The following is a 22,460-nucleotide window of genomic DNA, read 5'->3' as shown; positions in this document are numbered from 1 at the left end:
TAACGAAAATCACACCATCAGATTTAGCGTATCAGAAAACCCTACTGTAGAAGTTTCAAGCTCCTATCTACAAATATGTGGAATTTTGAATTTTCTGCCAGAAGCCGGATCGCAAATCCGTGTTTATTTGTTTTCTTGTTTTTTTTTTATTGTTTTTTTCTCAGGGGTGACCGTATTGACCCAGCCGTCCTGGAATGTCGCGATAAAGCTCATTCTAACGGAAATTAAAAGTTCTAGTGCCCTTTTTGAGTGACCGAAAAATTGGAGGGCACCTAAGCCCCATCCCACGTTCATTTTTTCCAAAGTCACCAGATCTAAATTTTGAGATAGCCATTTTGTTCAGCATAGTCGAAAAACTAAATACCAATGTCATTGGGGACGACTTAATCCCCCACAGTCCCCAGGGGAGGGGCCGCAAGTTAAAATCTTTGACCGTTGTTCACATATAGTAATGGTTATTGGGAAATGTACAACCGTTTTCAGGGGGACTTTTTCGTGGTGGGGAGGGGGATCGGGGGAAGGGTTTTTGTGGGAGGATCTTTCCATAGAGGAGTTTATCATGAGAGAAGGGAACTTCCATGAAGGGGGCGCAGGATTTTCTAGCATCATTTAAAAAAAAAAAAATGTGAAAATAAATAATAAAAAGTTTTTTCAGCTGGAAGTAAGGAACAGCATTAAAACGCAAAACGAACAGAAATTATTACGTATATAAGTGATTTCCTCTCCTCCTCAATACCTCGCTTTTTACGCTAAAATATTTTTAGTGATTTCAACTATTTATTCTACGGCCTTTGTGATTCAGGGGTCATTCTTAGAGAATTGGGACAAAACTCAAGCTTTAACGTAAAGAGCAAAGTATTGACAAGGGGGGGAATCCCCTCATATACATAATAAAAATATACAAATATAGAATTTCACTACGTAAGGTGATTCGTAAGTTACATATATTTATTACTAATATTAATGTTTGTAAAAAATAGAAAGTTCTAGTTGCCTTTTAAGTAACCAAAAATTGAGTGGCAACTAAGCTTTCTCCCCCACCTTTTTTTTTATCAAAATCGTCCGATCAAAACTATGAGAAGACCATTTAGCCAAAAAACAAATAAATATACAAATTTCGTTTAATTATTCATGTACGGTGAGCCAAAATCAAAACATGCATGAATTGAAAAGCGTTCAGAAATTGAATTTAAAAAAACAACAGTTTTTTCAACTAAAATTAAGGAGCGACATTAAAACTTGAAACGAACAGAAATAATTCTTATATGAAAGGGGTTGTCCCCTCCTCGACCCCTCGCTCTTGACGCAAGAGTTTTTTATTGTTTCAAAAATTAGAGTTGTGAGAAAGAGTCCAACTTTAGCCCCAGAGATCGAATCATGCTGCAGGAACGCACTGCAGGGCCGACGCAGGGACCTTAGTAGTCAAGAAGCGTCATTAATCCGATACAACAGTCCAACTTTAGCGTAAAGAGCGAGGCGTCGAGGTGGGGACAGTCCCTTTCATATAAGGAATAATTTCTGTTCGTTTTAAGCTTTAATGTCGCTTCTTACATTCAGTTGAAAAAACTTTGTTTTTTTTATTTAATTTATCCAAGACGCCGAGCTTAAAATAAACATCATTAACCAGGAATGAAGAAATCAAACCTACGATAGATATAAATTACGACGAATAATGTGATGCTGCTCCTTTCCCTTAAACCCGAAATGGCTAGAACGTTCATATCAAGTAAGTAGAAACTAAAAAAAATACTTGAATTAAAATTTTGGCTTGGCACCTTGATTTTCAATATATTTAAAAGGAATGAAAAAAAAAGTGACAAGAATAAAAATATTTTAGGATGGTACAGCTGAATCAATGTTCAGAAGTATTTTTAGGTTGGGATGTTTCTTTTGCATCTTGTTTTCTTTGACATTACAATCAAAGAAGGGGGTGGTAGTGGTGCAACTCTAATATTACTTGGTACTATTTTTGTTAATTTTTAGTTTAAATTTAGTTTTCATGCTCAATAGATTGCTGCAAATATTACGTATCGATATATATGAAGGTTAAATTAAAATGTCCAAAATAATATATGTTTGTTTTAAGTCGATTAGCGGAGTGAGGTTTTGCTAAAAACTCGGCCAGAAAATTGTTGCTATTTTTGTCAAATATGGTTAATCCACACAGAGTGGGTTGGAGGAAAGGGCGAAGCTGTTCTGGCCTTACGTAGCTTATGTAACGGGTTGTCAATAGTAGTAATTTTTTCTACCAGAAACAACCTGATTTTTATCGATTACTAAATTTCATTATTTTTATAGTTGAATAAAAACCATGTCACTGCAATGATTTTATAAAAAAGACCACAAGATCATACAAAACTGCTGAGATTAAGCTCTATTTATATAAGACTGGGTATCATTTTTCCAACGGTTCGAATGTATAAATGAAAATTTAATTTAATTCACTCGTATATGTCGCCGAGAAAATATTTGCGATCTCTTTTGAAGAGGCTTAATTGCATAGGAAATTTAAAGTAAGTTTAAGGCGCGATCCTGCACCTATGTATTGTGTTTGAATTTCTATCCAACAAAATTTAAGTTTTATTCAAAACTTGATCTTTCCATGTAATTAAATTACTAATTTTTGCACCTTTTGAAACACAAGCCATTCTCAACAAATATTTAAGGGAACAATTTTTATTTCATTAAGATGATAGAAATTACACCAATAAACTATTAAATTAAAAAAAAAGTGAACCCTCTTCTGGAAACCAAGTTTATCACGAAAAAATCAGGCATTTTACAATTCTGACATTGTAGACAATAACTTGGAATAAAACTTAAAGTACAAAGAACAATAAGACACAAACATTTTTTTGCCCCTTGGAACCATCTTAGGTCTGTTCATATGTGAAGACCGCAATGATTTAATATTTTCTTTTTGTTGTTTAAAAACTTTTTTTACGGTACAGTTCACCGTCTGTGAACCATCAAAATAAATAAGTAAATTTGATAATTTAATTTGACATCGCATTCCGTCTTCTAAAATTCAAACATTTACTATCTGTTAATTACCAAAGATAACTACATCTTCAAAGGAATGCTAGCCTTCTTAAGCTGTTGATAGCTAAATGTTTTAAGCTTATTTTTAGTACCCACGTTCATTTTCTTTATATCTGGCACCCGCTGCAATAAAAAACTGCAGACCATCAGAAGTGTTTTTCATTACAAACTTAATTCTCTTTTCTTTATTTTTTTTTTATACGGTAGCCTAATTTTAGATGTAAGTTTCCACCTCACCCAATCAAACAAATAGAGTTCGTTGTCATTGTTCTTGATACTTTAAGAATTATCGACAAGATGAGTGGGGTTCTGCCATGAGACTGTACAGACAACCATGTGACATTACCATATGGTTGCAACTTGGTATATCTGATTGAAGGGGGAAGAATTTTTTTAGCCCTGGTTCGAAACTGAAGTCTACCAGATATTAACCAGGTGACTAACTTTCGTAGGAAGACAATAATACATTGGCTGAAACAAGATTCGATCATTTGTAAACCCATGTCAAAAAGTCAAACTTACTGTGTCTATTTAGATTTATCTATGCTTATGTTTATTGTAAAGCCAGCATTTTGGAATAAAATGCTTCCTGATGTTTTCTTTCCAAGAAATAGTATGCATTTAAACCAAAATGTTATGTTCACTTGAATAAACAGACAAACATCTAAAGTCTGGTAAGGCAGCTTTATTACAAATATAAGTTTGACATAACCATTGATTTTCTAATTAACAACTATATATGTTTAACATTAAACCAACACGGAAAGCTTAAACACTTTACTACAATAAACAAGATCAAGTGCATAAAATCTAGCTATTCATTGTGCAGATTGAGTTGATTGAAGAAAAATAGACCGGCGATTTATTATCAGACACCAAAATTAGAGTTAACTGTTGATCCACCTTCCCAATCACCCAGCCATTGGTGAAAGTTTGTGTGGCTCCAATAAAACAAATTTCTTTTCTTTCAAAGTTTCTTTTTGGACGCATTTGTCTATTTTTCTCGCAAAAAAAAACTCATAAAATTCAGGGATACACTTCTTCATACATTTCTTCATTTTTGTACTGTGTGTATTTCACAGTGGATTTCTCACGAAGCATCAGGCTCTGAAAGGGACAAGGGAAAAAAATAAGGCACATATAATTCACATTTATTCAACAATAAATTCACACCTAAACACTTCAACACAGTCTCCCCCGTAAGGCTCCATGGCCAGGAAGGAACAGAAGATAAACGAAAAAAGAAGTATAACTACAAGAAAAGTGTAAAAAAAATCAAATATTTAGTAAAAACTCCTCGACATTCTTTTTGAAAATGACAATAAGTGATAGCTTTGTGCAGACTCTGGGTACGTTTTCCTGAGCATGTTACAAGCAATCATGGACTTGAAATGAGACTGCAGTGATGGAATAGGAAGAATCTGTAGGCTGTTGGAAATGCGGATATAATAAGACGATTGATACAAAAAAATATACAGTGTTACACAGGGCAGCAAAAAGTTGACTATGTAATTGTAGAAAAGTGAAAGAAACACACAACATAAAATAAATAGACTTCAAAGGAAGCAAGGCGTTTAGTTTCTTGAAACTAACTTGCTTTATCACGAACTAACCTTGCTAATAGGAATCTTTCTCGCAGAAGGAAATTCATAGCTGAAATGTAGCTTAAAATAGTTTGAAAACATCATGCTGGGATTTTGCAGAGGTAATCTACTTTTTCATGCATTGCTCAATATCAGCCTTCTGTTAAATATTGTATTTAGGAGAAATTGAGGAAAACAATATTCTCATTTCCGTTTTTTTTACACATCTCATCGTCAGATTCTTCATTTGAGCCGTTCAGAGGCCAAATCAAAAATGTCATCAAAACAAACAGCGGAGAAAATTCAAAAGGAGATTTGTTTCTGGTTTTGATTTATCATAATTACCAACTATTTGAAAATTTCCGGGATACACTTAGTTTTTCTTTGTATGCTTGACACTAAAAACAGTTTAGGTAGCGATTGATATGAAAAAATATTACCTAGTTTATTGGTATCAATCCTTATTTTTAATGATTATCTTGGAGCGGGAATGAAGTTAGGTGTCGATAAGTGCTTTTGGTGCAAGATACAAAGAAGTAAGTGAACTTGGTCTTGTTGGTCTCTGAGATGCTGAGGTTAAAAAGTGTTACTTGTTTATTTTAGAGTTTGATTAAAAAAAATATTAGTTGTTGTATTATTTGCCTCTAACGTTATTTCCCTTGATGCTTATAATTGGAAAAAGACTTACCTGACGTTCTTCTAAATCCTTTGCTGGTGGATTCTTCAAAAAATACAACAACGGCGCATATAACAAGCTTATAACAGACACCCAAGACAGAACGGTGCCAAAACCAACGGATTTAATGAGCGGCCCTGTCAACACGGGTCCTGGAAATACAATTCAATTAAGCGTTTGTTAATTGGAGCAAAAACTTAGATCATGTACCTGAATAACTTAAAACCGTGGGAAATGTATTCTTGATCAAAATGCATTCCTATTTTTGTTAACACGCATTTAAAATATCATTTTATGTGTCAGTTTAACGAGCTCCTGCAGGATGACAGCCGAGGGGTCCCAAAAATGGTGCATACTGAGTGGTACACGTCAGGCGTGACTGGAACGTGCCACATGTGGCGAAAAGTATACCACGCAGGACACTAAATAAAATGGCGTGGCTGCAGTACACCGCACGATGCTAAATAAGTTGCACTCAGAGATCTACACCATATTCCAGAGAGTAGGCAACCCCACACTAAAACCCATACGTTAGATAAAAGTTTTTTTTTTTTTTTATATTCGGATAAACTTTCTGGAATTCTTTGCAAAAGAATTTTTGTACAGTTGTAAGCGTAGTATAATGAAATTGTAATCTTTGCATAAGCCTAATGACTACATAAATGCTTTATTTTGATTAGTCATAAGTGATTCTATTTTGTTCAAAGGGATTCTCTATTAAATGGGTTCTGCCCTTTTTCGATACAAACACCGGTTGAAGATGGCCATACCTGCCCTCTATTCTACGGTTAACACGGGAACATGGCTTGATTTTGAGGAGAGCGCGCATGTCCAAGGGGCATATGTCCGAATGAGGGGAGGTACAAATTCAGGAAAAAAGCCAAAATAGGCCCATTTGATGTAAAATGAAAGAAAACATTTTAAAATCTTAAAAGCTTTGAGATACCTTTGCGGGGGGATGGGACACGTATCAAAGATCCCTTTGACATGTGCGTTGATATTGTGCTGTATTTACCTTTTCTTTAACGAAAAAGAGTTGTTTTTTTTCATTCAATTATATCATTGTTGCATTTTCGATAAAGAAAGCAATTCTTTTCTTTTTCGAATTCTTCCGCTACCATTAAAACTGTCATGGTCTATTTATAATAATTCTCATTTTAACACTACTATACAAGTTCTTTAGTGAGTTTCTTTCAAATACTTTTTAATAAAATGTTCTAAATAATGGCCCATATTCTAGATTAATAAGAAATATAGGAGTCAATTTACTATTTTTTGTGCTGGAATTGCGAATTACACAAAAATGTTTTAAGCAGTATTGCTCTATTCCCTTTAACATTCCCTTTAACATTTCCCTTTAACTATTCCCTTTAACTTTAACTTTTCCCTTTAACTATTTCCTTTTAACTATTCCCTTTAACATAAAATGATTGGATATTTGGATCTTAGAAATATAGATTTTCTTTGAGGCAACTAAATTCAATTATATAATTCAATTTTTTATATTTGTTTTTGGCAATCACCTGTTACACAGATAGTCAATTTTTGCCTCGCGATTGGTGTCAGGTACTGGCAGAAACGTATGTATGTCAGACTGAAAAACAATTTTTAACTTATCAATGTAATTTAAGAACGGTCTAGCTTTCTTTTTGTTTTTTTTTTTAGGCAAGGGAAATTCAGGAAAGTTTCGTTGGTTCAAGTTTTGCAAAAGCTTGCCTTCGGTCAGGGGTGTCGTTTTTTTTTAGGGTGGCAGTTGCCCCCAGCCAATAATTTGGAGAAAAACATTATTTTATAGTCCGACCCCTTAAGTATCCGGATATGGAACCCACTCCCCCCCCAATAAAAATACTGGAGCTGCTCCTTTGCCTTTGGTAAATATAGCTAATTCAATCTAATTAAAGAACATTAAAAATATGACCCGTTTGATCTATAATCGCGTCATTTTTTAAAACCATAGCCAGAAAAACTAGCCAGGCTAGGCCATAATTGCTAGGGTTAAAGACCTTAGCAAGCAGAGGGAAATGACAAAATTCAGTGAAGTCAGCTCTTTTAACTGTTTCGAATATAGCTGTTTCGAGTAGAAACCTCGCTTAGTGGATAGATGCTGCTCACCATGGAGGAAAAGGGGTAGCTCATACCTGTGACGTTCGTCACAGGGAACTTTAAAATTGGGTATCGTTTCGTCTAGGTGGAAGCTCGAATATAGATGTTCGATGGTCCAAAAAAACGAAAGGAGTAACTTATTCCTGATTTGTGATTATTAATAGTGTCTTTTTTACGATATTTTCTTGTATCTAAACACCCAGTATCCTATTCCATGCTTTCGGACCCATGAACCAAAGAAAATCTCATTATACTAGTTTTAATATTCTCAGTGTTTTTTCCAGTGAAAACCCATTGACACCTGATCCTGAGTAAACTAATTATGCTTTTGAGTGCCATTTTTCATAATGACCAGACATTTTGATTATATATATTACATTAAACAATGTCTATAGCATCTATATTAACCATAAGTTGTGATTACTCATTTGAAAGACTGTTTAGTCAGTAAGAGGAAGCAGAAATTTGTCACTTGGATAAAATCTAAAAAGGCTTCAAAAAGCTAAAATATGGACTTGATCTTGCATTTGCTTATATTGCCTATTTTATATAGTTTATCTTTATATCTTTATAAAAATTTGTCCTTCTTTTTCTAAATTAAAAAGTCTAAGAGCCAAAGATAATAACAAGGTAATGTTTCACTTACTATTATTCAGCCAATTTAATGTTAGCAATTTCTTATGAATTTAAAGTTAGCAATTTCTTATGAAGATTCTCAAAAAACTTTTTAATAGGTTTTCGTTGTTCAAAATTTTACAATTTTCCAAAAGAACCTAAAATAATATACCACAATATGCTATCTGTTATAATACTAGCGAGATACTAATGAAGTCACGAATTAAAATTACAATTCCCGAAAAAAATTTCTTGCTAACTTAAATAGTTTTTGCATTTGCTTTTATTTATGTTTGTCGTTAAAGCAAGCTTCCAACAAAATCAAATATTTAGGCGAGTACGCTGAACATTTGTTGGTGACAAGGTTTTAGCTATCCAAAAAATGTGTAATTTTTGAAGTAAAAATTAAAACTACGTGGGAGTAGCCCTATAATTTCAAAACAAAACCTTAAGAAAATAACTTATATTCAGAATTTGTTAAGAAAAAGAACTTTTCTTAATACTTTCTCTCTGGAAATACATCTATGAAAATTTATAAGCATTTAAGGGTCGAAATGGTCAAATTAAGACTAAGTTGCTAAGAACTGAGTGAAATCCTCTTGGAAGAACAAACTTTATTGGTCTAGTATAGACACAAAATATATTAGCAAATAACTTAACAGCAGTTTAGAAAAAACCCAGCAAGTCTTTCAAATATTTTTACCAATTATTTAATAGAACTTTGTGAAAATGATGCAACCTTACTAAAATCCTGTCATATTGTACAACATTTTTTCTTTGGAGGGTCTCATAATAGGTAAGACTCGTTAGCAATTATAGTTTAGTAAGTTCGAAGTTTATTTCTTACCAAGTGCAAAGCCCAAACAGAATGCAACATCACCGATTGCATAAACTGTTCCATAGATGTTAGTATGGCGGAGGTCAACTAGAAAGCCCAATTCTGGCATCATGCAACTATCAACCATTCCAATTGCAAAGCCAAGGCCAGCCATTGGCGCAATCAAATGTTCCAGCTCTGTGGCAAAAGGAATCTAAAAAATTGAATTTTTAAATAAGGGTTACAGCAGGGCTAATTTATTCTTAAGTATTCGGTATTTTTATATTCTTATATGTAACCAACTGTTGATGAAAGAAAAAGTAACAAAAATAATTCATATCAACGGAATCAGGAAACCTCTTTTTGTTGAAAATTTGTATTTATAAGAATTTCAGAATTGCTCTTGTGTAACCCGAGTTTACTCTACTCTACTTTAGCCCCACCTGTTTTAAAAGTAGCTTCTTACCTGGAGCAAGGTGAGCTACTTATTTAATAATATTAAGTGGAATATCCTTTATTGTCATCATAGTACGTGGTTAGTCAAATACTTACTAAGGATTAAAATGGAAAAATGCCAGGTTATAGTCATTATATGTAGTTCATTTTTTAATGTCAGGTTATTTGGGGAGGTATTTATTTGAATCTGCTTTACTGTAGTTTAATTTCACCAAAATATTGTAAATAGCATAGTAACATAGCCCCTTTATAATGATTTTTATTAATTATAATTTTTTCAGGACCAAAAATTTTATCCAACTAAAGAATTGTAGTAATCAGATCTATCGAAAATAAATCTTTTCAGGCCGTGGACGTGTTCATTTTGTAAGCTCATTCAGGAAGTGTTATTTATTTTTTGGTGCATTCTCTGCTAAATCTCAAATTAAAATGATTTATTTTATAATTATTTGGAATCCTCTACGTAATACACGACTATTTTGGATTCCCACATGCACAAAAGCGGCTTTTGGACCAAGATAGCCAGTTCTTGACTAATTCTAGCTTTTTCAAGATATAACTTACATTACGCTCAGTTAGATATATTTGGCACTTTCATGTACTTGATATTTTTGGGGTAATTTAGCGCCTCCAGATTTTGAAAGCAGAAAAAAGTAGAGAATATAATAGGCCCAGCTAACTTCTTTTTTAGTTTTTTTTTGGGAAATAAGAATATGAATTTTTTAAAAATAAATTACATCTTTAATATATTTAAACTAGTTCTGTTTCAGAATTCTTATTTTGTTTCAGTGTGCAAAAAAATTTTCAGTTATTTTGTTTCAACATAAGATTTGTATATTCGCTTGATCTAAAATTAGTTTAATTTTATCCATTTTAAGAAAAAGAGCTTCCTGGAATCCAGAAGAAAACTTTCGGTTATTTATAATAGGCATTTGGAATTCTATGACATATTATAAGGCTACCACTAAGTTCACTTGGATATTTTAGGTATCAATATAAAATCTCAATACCAATTTTTTTTTGTTAACTTACGTCATCTATCTTACTTAATTCATTGATATTTTCGAAGACCGCGGTACAGTTTAGATAATTGAAAAAATTTTGCTATTTGGGCTATTTACGTCAGATTATATTTTTATTTCAATTTTTTCTTGATATTTTGGCCTAATAAAATGAATGAGACAAAAATTAAAAGTGATATTCTAATTTCTTTATTTTACTGTATTTCATTTTTAATAGTTATCGGTGAAGTGGATTATGAGAGTAACAAGGTGAATGGGTCGGAATAATGGAGTCAATAGAGATGACTGTTTTAGTGATTACAAAAAGAAACAATAAATAGTGAAAAAGTTGTACGTTTTTCTGTAGAAGGTTTTCTATCAAACCCCTTTAACAAAAAGAGAATAATGTTAATAAGCAAAAATCACCACGCGCAATAAAAATAATGGGCAACATCTCTCGCAAATGCCCTCCCATCAAGAACAACCAGTTGGCTTAAGTGTGCTAAAATAAGTGATAAGTCAAGGTGCAAATAAATAGGGCAATGCGGTACTTAAGTATTATACGAGAAACACCCGAGAAGTGAAGTTTGGTTAATACTAATGAAATGAAACAAAATATAATGAAAATACTTTATTAACAAAACCGTGAAAACTACAACAAAGAATTATGGAAGGGGGGGGGGGTCTCCCAGAGCGCATTATATTAAATATGTAACCTAAGCTAACCTAACCTAACCAAAATATTTAATTGAAATATCGCTACTATGTATTTTCCCATGCGAGCCGAAGGTAATTGTCTGGTATTGTTACCGTGAAAAGTCGGTAATATATCAAGTTTGCGATTCAAATTTTCGACTGTTTCTTGTATAATATTTAAGCACCGGCAGTGCTAATAACACCCCATAAAGGCATATGTTAGTTAGTTACCAGGTCCTAAGTTAGTTACCAGCATACTGGAAAAAGCAAGTGAACAGAAGTCAAATTACAAGCTTATTTCAAATAAAATCTCGTAGTTCATTTTCCAGAAATACCTTTTGTGTAGCTAATAACAATGGATACTTTGGTATGGTCAGTGTGGGGAAAATTATATCATTGAGCGTTTTCAAACATCTATTTATCATGAGATGAAGAGGTTTATGCTTAATCACGAACATACAACCAAGAACTCAACATGGAAATACAAAATAAAAGACTTGGCTGTGTTACTTATGATCTATAGATACCTTTAGATATGTTAACTAATGCAGTGAAATTGTAGGTGCTTTTATCGTGATGCATTCCAAAAACATAGGCACTGAACAAGCCAATACAAAACCGTTTGAATTGTCATTTCCTATTCATAGCTACGTAATTAGTGAAATATTTGGCGTTATATACCCCTCCCCTCATAAAATATAGACTATAAATTAAACCTTGAAGTAGCCTAATTCAATGCATAAATAAAACCAACTTAATATAACCCACACACTTGAGCCTATTCAAGATTAGCACCCTTCCTTACTGCAGCAGGGAATATTTGGATTCCTCTCCTACTTCTTGATTGATGCATCTCTTGGGGGAGTCGTTTACTGTTATATAAAGCCTAAAAAATAATCAATTTCGCAGGTTGACCCCACCTCTATTGAAGTTTTAATCCATCCTGAAAAGAAGTCCTGGTTAAGTCAGCTCCATGAGCACGCTCATTGAGACGCTGCTCAATGAACGTGTAATTTGACTTGAGTATAAAAAAAAGGCTATCGTTGCGCCACCTTTACTGGAACAAAAACGACTTTCAACAAAATATGAATACTTCATAGATAGAAAGGACAGAATAGCGTGTGAGACAAAAATGTCAAAAGAGCTGAGATTCAAGCCAAAACGTTAAATGACTGGCTAAACAGACGCAATGTTTTCTCCAAACATTCGGATAGTGCAGATGTAGAAATTATATGGCACGAACTACATTCAGGTAAGTTAAAGTTCTGAAATTGAAAAGTGAGCATAAAAAAATCAATACACAATAAAATTTCAAGGTCGATTGCTGGCACAGAATACGTTGGTTAATATATCTACAGTTATAGTCATGGTAGGAGTATTTTGACCTGCACGTTCATATTTTATACGAAGTAGGATCTTGATCTATAATTGTCAATAAGGCATCGAGAAAATAGATTTTAAGATGCCCTAAAATTTTGAATTTTTCCCAGATTTCGTAAATCTCATTATTGTAAAGAAAAACACATCACCTCTTTTTTTTTAAGATCGCTCCAAGTTTGCTTTGAAAACTAAATATTAGCCATTTTTTCATAGCTTTATTCAATATGAAGAGGGATAACGAGAAAAATGTAAAATTTACTTACAGACACGAGGCAAAGTGAAATAATGATCATTCCAAGCATACTTGCAAGCCAGCGGCCCATTTTATGGCCAACAGGACCGAAGATATTTGTCCCTATCAAATACGAAGCAGCAGCAGGAAGAAAACCTAAGCCTACTTGAAAACCACTAGCGTTCATTGTTCGCTCCATCCATATAGGTAGACTGGGCTCTAAGACCGCTATGCCCATATTTGCAAATGTTATAGCTCCTTTAAAAAAAAAAATTCGAGTAAGTTGCTATGCCGCAGCTAAAAGAATGAGCTTAACTCAGAAATGCCTGTTATGTTTTACCTTTAAAAAAATATATTAACACAGCTATTTCAACTAAAAACATAGAGATACTAATAAAAGTGTCTCAATGACAAAATTAAGACAGATCGGGCTATGTAGCAGCGAAAAAGCTGAACATTAGAAACTGGTAAATAAAACTCAAATAAAATCATTGAGACACTAACAAAAGTGTCTAAATGGCAAAAATTAGGACAGAAGAGGTCGTGTTGCAGCAAAAACGTCAGGACCTTAGAGACTACTCAATAAAACTCAAATAAAAACATTGAAACACTAACAAAAGCGTTTTCCTATGGCAAAAATTAGGACAAAAGGGTTTATGTAGCAGTAAAAAAGCAGGACTTTAGAAACCGCTAAATAAAACCCAAAATAAAAACATTCAGACGCTAACAAAAGTATCTCAAGGGCAAAAATTAAGACAGATGGGGCTTTGTAGCGGTAAAAAGCAGTACCTTAGAAACTGCTAAATAAAACATAAATAAAAACATTGAGACGCTAATCGCAAAAATTAGGACAGAAAAAAGCAGCAGTAAAAGCAGCAGGAACCTAGAAACTGCTAAATAAACTCAAATAGACATATATTGAGGCGCTAACAAAAGCGTCTTGATGGCAAAATTTAAGACACATGGGGTTATGTAGCAGTAAAAAAAAGTAAGACCTTAGAAACTCCTATTAAAGTCAAATACAAACATTGAGACGATAATAAAAGTGTTTCGAGGGCAAAAGTTGGGACAGTTGGAGCTATATTGCAGTAAAAACGCAAGAACTTAAACAGTTCTTCTGGTATATCTATAAAACCTCTCTCAATACATTTTTTCATTTTCTAATAAAAATATATACCCACTAAAATTTTCTTTCAATGTGTGAAATTAGGGTAAGGGGGTGTGTGACAGTGAAAACGTAAGGACATAAGCTCTGAGACGGTGGCTCTGTTATACCAAGGGGGAATGGAAGGAGAGTTGGATCTTTGGCGATGGAACATTTGAATATAGGGATAAAAAAAACTCAAGCCCCTGACAGTGTAGTACCTGATTTTATACAGCTAATGTAAAATTTTATAGAAATAAAACTGAATTTTCTCAGTAAATGATGCTTACGGATTGATCTTTTTGTTCTTTTAAGTTATTTTAAGCCAAATTCAAGCCTGTACAAAGTTGACATAGGTTACTTTTGAAAAAGAATTGGCCAGCTGAGTCGACTAGTTGTCTCCAACTGTTAGACCTGCTGGTGACGGGATTGTTTTATTATTCTTCCCATAAATTCTAAAGTTCCTAAAATGACAAGTAGACAGCATTGGATGGGAGGCTGAAAAAGAACTAAACCAGCTATAATGGGGCAGCAAACTGTTTTCCATGAGGCTGTTCTAACGGTAAGTATATTATAAAAAAAAACCTTGGAGATACTTCTTATTTTAATGCTTTATAGTGGGTGTTCCCGGCTGGTTAAAAAGACGAATACTAGAACAGAATTCTCGAAAGACTCACATGAAGAGCAAACTGTACGCAAAGGAAGAAGGCAATCTGTATTTTCCATGTGGAGTTTCCATGGAGTCTGTTTATACGGTTTGGGGTGGATTTTAAATTTAATAGGCATAAGTAAAAAATTGTCATAATTGTAAATCATCCTCTATAAGCCCTAAAGAGTAGCTTTAGAATTATGTCTGTGGAATTACAGGAACCGTACTCTTCTGGAGTATTTTAACTTTTTTTTAATCTCAACGCCTAAATATGCAATTACAGCACTTAGAAAGTTGAAAAAAGGGCTACATGGATTATTCTGTATCTGAAAGACATTTAGTGCTCTCAGAGAATCAACAGGCCAGAAGAATAACCATTGCTTCCCTTCAGTGTCACAGAAGACGTAGAAATCTAATGGATATGTTTTAGATTACTAAGTATATTGAAGAAGTTGCTCTTAACTGTATATTGGGTTTAATCCATTGTTGTGGAGTAAGATTCATGCCAAAAAACCAAGGAGAAAAGAGCAATATTAATTTATGGGGGATTTACTGAGTTGCAGAATACTTTTTTTCTTTGGCTGTTGAAACAATTAGTTGAGAACCATCGAAGGTTCGTTTTTGGGTAATTTGTACTGGGGTTCTTCTAACGGGAACAGTTTACTTTTGTATGAACTATATTAGCACACTTAATTAATGAGTGTGCTAAAACGGCTTTCTACTATTAGTGCACATGGCTTTAAAATTACTGTTTTCTGACTTATTTTTTCTTCTTACTTACTACTGCATTTAGTGATACATTTTTAAAAAATAATTATTTTTTTAAAACTCTATGGTTAAATAAATAAAAAGCAAATAAAGGATGAACTTAAAAGTTTATTCCCTAGTTCTCCCTCACCTGCAGCGATAACAATATAAGGGTCTGTCATCAGGCTTTTCAGTGAAGGTGCTTTTTCTTCAACTTTCCGCACTCCTGGCTGGAGGACTAACAGCTGAAGCACTAGAAACAAACAGTCAAAATTATTCTTCATTGAAAGATAAAAAACAATTAAATAAGTCAGAAGAAAACTGCAAGCCAGTTTTCAACCACCGAGACAATATCTTAGTAGTCTTGAGATTATTTTAACTGTATTAAACTTTCTTTTATGAATATTGGAAATCCAATGTATTTTCTGCAATTTGTTATTTTTGGTATACGCTGGCACAATTGGATTTTCCTTATTTTATAGAATGTTTAGTTGATTTTACAGGACCATCTTTATGGTAAGAAAATTATTCTATTTTGAAGTTATATTTTTTCCTGATATTTGATGCAAAAAAAAGTAATTGTGGTTCAGAAATAACTGTAAATCTCCTTTACAGTTAGGCTGTTGTAATTACCAAATTTTTTAAATTTTAGTCTCTTTCAATGTTTTTTTTAAAGCTACTTTGAGTTTACAAGTGAAATTGATTTTAAAAATAGCTATATACAGTGGAGCTAAGGTCCAAATGCGATGAAATCTCAAGCTTTAAATTACGCTACCATTGCTTTATAAATGCAAACTAAAAATTAATCCCGAAAAATGTGAATTAAAATTTTGATTAATTAAATAAAGTTTTTTTTTATAGATTAAACTGTAATGCTAATAAAAGTTGATAAAAAATTGAAAATCCAACATATTATTTTTTCAAAGAAAACCTTGTTGGTTCTGAAAAAAAAATAGAACAGCAATTCAATTCAATTCAATTCTATTTATTCAAATAAAACTAGAATATAACACCAATAATAATAAAGATCCTGGAAGCGAACTTGTTGAGGACCATAACCACAAAAAATTGAAAATGAAGAAGAGAGAAAAAAAAAGAAAAGAGAAAACATGGGTAACTAAAGCAAATTGAATAAGAATTTAGAGAGTTATAATATCAAAATTTTTTAGTACATTGTTATACAGCGTGCGAAAACTTGTGGATAGCTCGCCACTGGAGGGCATTATATTCCATTGAAGTATAGATTTATAAATGGGGGATCGCTGGGCGGAACTAGAGACACACTTGGGGACAATGAAGGAACGGTTGGATGAACGGAGACAGAGGCCTTCAGAATTATTAATATTAAAATAAGATAATAATTGAGGAGGAAGATTTTTATGGTAAGCGGAGTATGCAAGGTATAGATTTAATTTTTTGATGATTTGTTCAAAGGGATAATACCAAAATCAGAGTACAAGTCCTGGGTGGGATATAGTCGGGGCAGCCGAAAAACTGCTTTGATGGCACGGTTTTGGGCAGATTTTAATTTATTGGTAACTGAAGGAAAAGTGCTGCCCCAAACAGATCCACAGTATGAGATATATGGGTAAATAAAAGAGTAATAAAGGGTGACAAGGATATCGGGAGGAAGAAAATAATTCGCACGATTAATCATATTTACCTGTCGCAAAATTATGGCTCTGATGTAGGACACGTGTGTGGTAAATGATAGGGAGGAGTCTATGTGGACACTAAGAAACTTGGCAACTTCGACCTGTGGGAGGAGATTGGTAGAATATTTTAGGCCAAGTGCTTGCTGAGATTCAGTTTTTTTTGTAAAGGGTTTGAAATAATACAACCTGACTCTTCTTGATGTTAATGGTCATGCAGTTAACTAGACACCACTCCTGTACTTTATTCAGAAGGGTTTGAGTAGAGGCGACGACGGATGGTAAATTACGACCGGTGATGAAAAAGTTGCTATTGTCAGCAAAAAGTAATGGGTGCACTGATGGACCCAGGTCCGTAACCAAATCATTAATATAAAGGAGAAATAGTATTGGGCCAAGAACAGAGCCATGTGGGACGCCCCTTCGGACAGGTAGGGGATGTGAAGTCAACCCGCCCAGACTCACACTCTGTACTCTACCAGAGAGATAAGAGCCGAACCATGAAAAGGAACTCCACGAATCCCTAAGTTGTTGAGTTTCAAACAGTTCGTGGTAACGAACTGTAGTAAGGAGCGACCCGGCTCAATAGTAACCAAAACTCTAAAAAATGGAATTTTGATACCAATAGCTACATCAAAAGAATCGCATTTTAATGCTGGTTTTAAATATATAAGTTTCATCAAGTTTAGTCTTACCCATCAAAAGTTACAAGCCTGAGAAAATTTGCGTTATTTTAAAAATAGGGGGAAACGCCCCCTAAAAGTCATAGAATCTTAACGAAAGTCACACCATCAGATTCAGCGTATCGGTGAACCCTACTGTAGAAGTTTCGAGCTCCTATCTACAAAAATGTGGAATTTTGCATTTTTTGCCAGAAGGCAGATCACGGATGCGTGTTTATTTGTTTTTTTGTTTTTTTGTTTTTTTTGTTTTTTTTTCTTTTTCCCAGGGGTGATCGTATCGACCCAGTTGTCCTAGAATTTTGCAAGAGGGCTCATTCTAACGGAAATGAAAAGTTCTAGTGCCCTTTTTAAGTGACCAAAAAAATTGGAGGGCACCTAGGCCCCCTCCTACGCTAATTATTTTCTCAAAGTCAACGGATCAAAATTCTGAGATAGCCATTTTATTCAGCGTAGTCGAAAAACCTTATATCTATGTCTTTGGAGACGACTTACTCCCCCAAAGTCCCCGTGGGAGGGGCAACAAGTTACAAACTTTGACCTGTGCTTACATATAGTAATGGTTATTGGGAAGTATACAGGCGTTTTCAGGAGGATTTTTTTGGTTTGGGGGAGGGGTTGAGAAGAGGGGGATATGCTGGGGGAACTTTCCTTCGAGAATTTGTAATGGGAGAAGAAAATTTCCATGAAGGGAGAGCAGGATTTACTAGCATTATTTAAAAAAAAAACAATTAAAAAAAAAGTGAAAAAGCTTTTTCAGCTGGAAGTAAGGAACAGCAATAAAACTTAAAACAAACAGAAATCATTACCCATATGAGGGGCTCACCTCCTTCTAATACCTCGCTCTTTACGCTAAAGTATTTTCAGTAATTTCAACTACTTATTCTACGGCTTTTGTGATTCAGGGGGTCATTCTTAATGAATGGGATAAAATTTAAGCTTTAGTGTAAAGAGCGAGGTACTGACGATGGGGCGAATCCCCTCATATATGTAATAAAAACATATACAAAATTCTGAAAAGTTCTTTACGTAAGAACTTTTAGTTCTGAAAAGTTCTTTACGTAAGCTAATTTATAAGTTACGTAAATCTTTTACCAATAAAAAGATTCGTAAAAAATTAAAAGTTCTAGTTGCCTTTTTAATTAACCAAACAATCGGGGGGCAACTAGGCTTCGTCCCCCGCTCTTTTTTTCTCAAAATCATTCGATCAAAATTATGAGAAAGCCATTGAGCCAAAAAAAAAATATGCAAATTTCGTTTTGATTATTCCTCTGCGGAGAGCCAAAATCAAAACATGCATTTGATTCAAAAACGTTCAGAAATTAAATAAAAAAAAACAAGTTTTTTTAACTGAAAGTAAGGAGCGACATCAAAACTTAAAACGCACAGAAATTACTTCGTATATGAAAGAGGCTGCTTCCTCATAAACGCCCCGCTCTTTACGCTAAAGTTTTTTACTGTTTTAAAAAGAAGAATTGAGAGAAAGAGTCAAACTTTAGCGTAAAGAGCGAGGCGTTTATGAGGAAGCAGCCTTGTTTTTTTATTTATTTAAGAGTTTTGGTTACTATTGAGCCGGGTCGCTCCTTATACTTAATAGAACACTGTGATCAACCATATCAAAGGCCTTAGAAAAGTCCAAAAATAAGCCCAATACAGTATTTTTAAGGTCAAGTTGGGAACGTATAAACTGTTTGGCGTCTATTAGTGCATGAGCAGTTGAAAATTTGGAACGGAAGCCATATTGATGAGGAGAAATCAACGAATCTGAAGAATGAATCCCAAATAAAAAGGGAGAAAGACGTCGGAATATAATTCTCTCGAGCACTTTAGATATAACTGGGAGAAGTGAGATTGGACGATAATTACTTATCACAGACGGATCGCCTTTTTTATGAATCGGGATAACAATTGCTGATTTAAATATTTCTGGGAAGACTCCATTGGTCATAGACAGGTTTGCTATGTGCACAATGGGTTCACAAACATAGGAAGATACGGTCCTAAGAAGCTTATTACTTATGCCAAAGAAGTCAGGTGTACTACTATTAGAGAGACAATTGATAACTTGAAGCACCTCTTTACGATCAGTTGGAGAGAAAAACATGGATCCAGGATTCTTGCTAGGCTGTACTGACTGGGAGAAGGAACGGGAGTTAGCATTTGGAATATTAGTGAAATAATTATTAAAAGCATCCGGTACTGAACTTGGATCAATTAATCTGCCACTGGTGTCCTTAAGGTTAAGAGGTACAGATCTTGAATTTCTTTTTTTTTGAAAGAATTTCATATATTGTTGACCAAATTTTCGGCAAGTTCCCTTTGCAATTAGATATTTTTGAATAATAATAATTTTTTTCGCTTCCCGGACAAGTTTGGTATATAAATTTTTGTATTTTTTATAATTAGTCAGGTCAATAACGTTACTGGTTTTGCAAGCTAACTTATATAGGTCATTTTTTCGGTATGAAGAGATTATCATGCTATTAGACATCCAGGGGCGTATATGGGTAGTTTTTCGGTTTGATTTACGAACTGGAAAGGTTGAACTGATAAGATTACTCAGTCCCCGTGTAAAACCATTTGTGGCTGAATTAACATCCTGACAATCCAAAACCTTGGACCAATCGAAGGATTCCAAACGATCCGTGAACCTGTTCGTATTCACAATATTATATATTCTATTATACGTAGGGGTTTTAGTTCTAGAGGGCTGAGTAGTTGGTAGGGAGGGTAGCGAGAGATAGATTGGAAAGTGATCTGACAGGTCAGAAAATATTATTTTGAGGACAGGTGGTTTCCCAGGGAAGTGGATACAAAATGTTATCAATTACAGTAGCTGTAGACCTCACAGGATCAACTCTAGTAGGAAAAAGGATTGTGGGAAGAAGACCACTAGAGGTGAATGTTTCAAAAAAGGTATCACAATCATTATTATTGCTAACATTTAGTAAATTACAATTGAAGTCCCCAAAAACTATTGCCTTCTTTTGTGGTAAATTAATAAAACTAGAGAAATCATCAAACAGGTTACAAAAGAAAGGGGTCAAAAATGAGGGAGGCTTATAAAATAATGAAAAAATAAAAGAATTCTCGTCAACACTTATGTCTACGATTATTGAATAAATGTATCTATTATTTATAGGTTGCGAAAATAAGGATTCACAGTCTAATAGCCTGGTGAATTTCAGACTTGACCGGATGTAAAGAGAAATGCCGCCAGAGGACTTGGTTAGTTTTCTTTCAATATGAATGGCTTGAAAACCAGGGAGGGAAAATTCATTCTTATCAACAATTCCTGAAAGCCACGTTTCCGTTATTCCAATTACGTCGAAAGGGCAGTAACAAATTAATTAAAATTAAGTCTTTAAAATTAGCCCACTTATCCCGTATACTTCTGATGTTAAAGCAAATTACATTAAGTTTGGTCTCTTCCATTAGTTTAGGTTTCACATTTTTCACAAAATCAAAAGTGTCGAGATATTCACAGTTAATTTGGTTTAAAGGGCTATCGGGGCTAGCTAAGGGGCTGGTGGGCAAATTATTTTGGTCATCGTAATAGTTAAAAACAACATTTTTACACAGTGATAAATTCGTGAGAAACGTAAAATCTTGTACGGTGCACATTTAAACATCCATTGTGGTCTGAGTTTCATCATCTCCTTGATTAGAATATTGGAAATCTTCTTCAGCCGACTAAATATCATTGGTGGTAATTTTGGACTGAGATGGAAAGTTCGCCGTTTTTTTCTTAGATTTCTTGCCTTTGACTAGGACAGTGGCATCGATTACCGTCTTGGGGGTTGTGGCAATTTCAGAGCCTGCATTGATTTGATTTGCAGTTGAGTCTACAGGCTTAACTAGCTTTGATGTGGAATCTATGTCCTTTTTCATGGAGGATAATTGAGCCATAGCTGTTTCTAATATGTCATCACCTAGAAGTTTAGTGATAGCTTTCTTCTTGAGAATGTTTTTGGTTTCCTCAGCTTCATTACTAACCTCAATTAAGTGACTGACTGTGAGATAAGTTGCAACCCTTTGCCATTCTTGGCTATTTTTAGATGAATCTTTTGGAGGGCAGGATGTTGAAGTAAACTTAGGTAAGGGATGGGGGGAATGACTAGAACCTTGAGTATGAACATTATTTGCCTCTTTTGGAAATGATACTGTCTTTGCATCTGCTACAGCAACTGTTGCTTGGCTTCTACTGGGCCGATGGGGTGTGGGTTGCCAAGGGATTCTTGCAGCTACAACTGAGTAGGGTAGGTTCATTTTATCAGATGTTCTAAGGATTACAACTCGCTTTTGGTGAGCTGGGCAAGATTGTTTTTGGAGGGCTGTGTGTCCCTTGAACGGCTAGGGTGAAGAAAACCTTCTTTGTTTAAACTTAGCCTTATAGCAGTTGAAGGATTGATGAGAAGACCTGAAGAATCTATTAGTTCAGTTTGTATTTCCTCCACTTTTACACTGGTATCAACACCATACAGCACATACTTGTGTAGCTTTTCCACATCTTTGTTTGTGGCTAAAATTTTTGAGCCATCAAGAATTATTTCTTTGGATTTTGACAGGACATGGTCTGCCGCCTGAGAAGACGTAAAGTAAATATCAATAGACTCGTCCTGCTTGAAAACAAGTTCAAAATTCACCTTGGTGATCAGAAAGACAGCTTTCCTAATTTGCATTATTCGATCTTTTGAAAAGGGTTGGACATTGGTTTTCTTGATTGAGACAGTATAATAATTGGGGTGATAGTTAGCACTTATTTCTCAGACACTTGAAGAGAGGGGTTGCACTATCGTTGGTGAACGAGTTTCATCCTTTTTCCTCTTTTTGCCAGGCGTCTCACCTCTTTCATTAGAGTTAGTTTCGGCTAAGGCCTGAATTCCTGACAAGTGGCTAACAGTTTTGGATCGCGTAGTTGGGGGGAGGTTCTAGGAAGAGTTTTATAGGTAGGTTGGAATGGCGACCGGCTAAGGGTTTCAGTGGG

The 22,460-nt window shown here is 34.4% G+C and overlaps 1 protein-coding gene across 1 annotated transcript in view; it reads right to left on the bottom strand.

Annotated features, from left to right (window-relative positions):
* Positions 1–3,712: 3,712 nt before the first annotated feature.
* Positions 3,713–22,460, bottom strand: part of LOC136025224 (synaptic vesicular amine transporter-like) — an 89,687-nt gene continuing 70,939 nt past the window's right edge. The window contains exons 7-11 of the mRNA XM_065701047.1: positions 15,293–15,394; positions 12,633–12,859; positions 8,867–9,050; positions 5,314–5,453; positions 3,713–4,149 (exon numbers count right to left, since the gene is read on the bottom strand). Of these exons, the coding sequence (XP_065557119.1) occupies positions 4,069–4,149; positions 5,314–5,453; positions 8,867–9,050; positions 12,633–12,859; positions 15,293–15,394 (734 nt within the window). The 3' untranslated portion in view covers positions 3,713–4,068. The remainder of the gene's footprint in view (positions 4,150–5,313; positions 5,454–8,866; positions 9,051–12,632; positions 12,860–15,292; positions 15,395–22,460) is intronic.

The sequence above is a fragment of the Artemia franciscana genome, chromosome 3 (genome assembly GCF_032884065.1).
Source record: "Artemia franciscana chromosome 3, ASM3288406v1, whole genome shotgun sequence".
In the NCBI taxonomy this organism is placed as follows: Eukaryota; Metazoa; Arthropoda; class Branchiopoda; order Anostraca; family Artemiidae; genus Artemia; species Artemia franciscana.
This window is presented reverse-complemented; position numbering and strand designations above follow the sequence as displayed.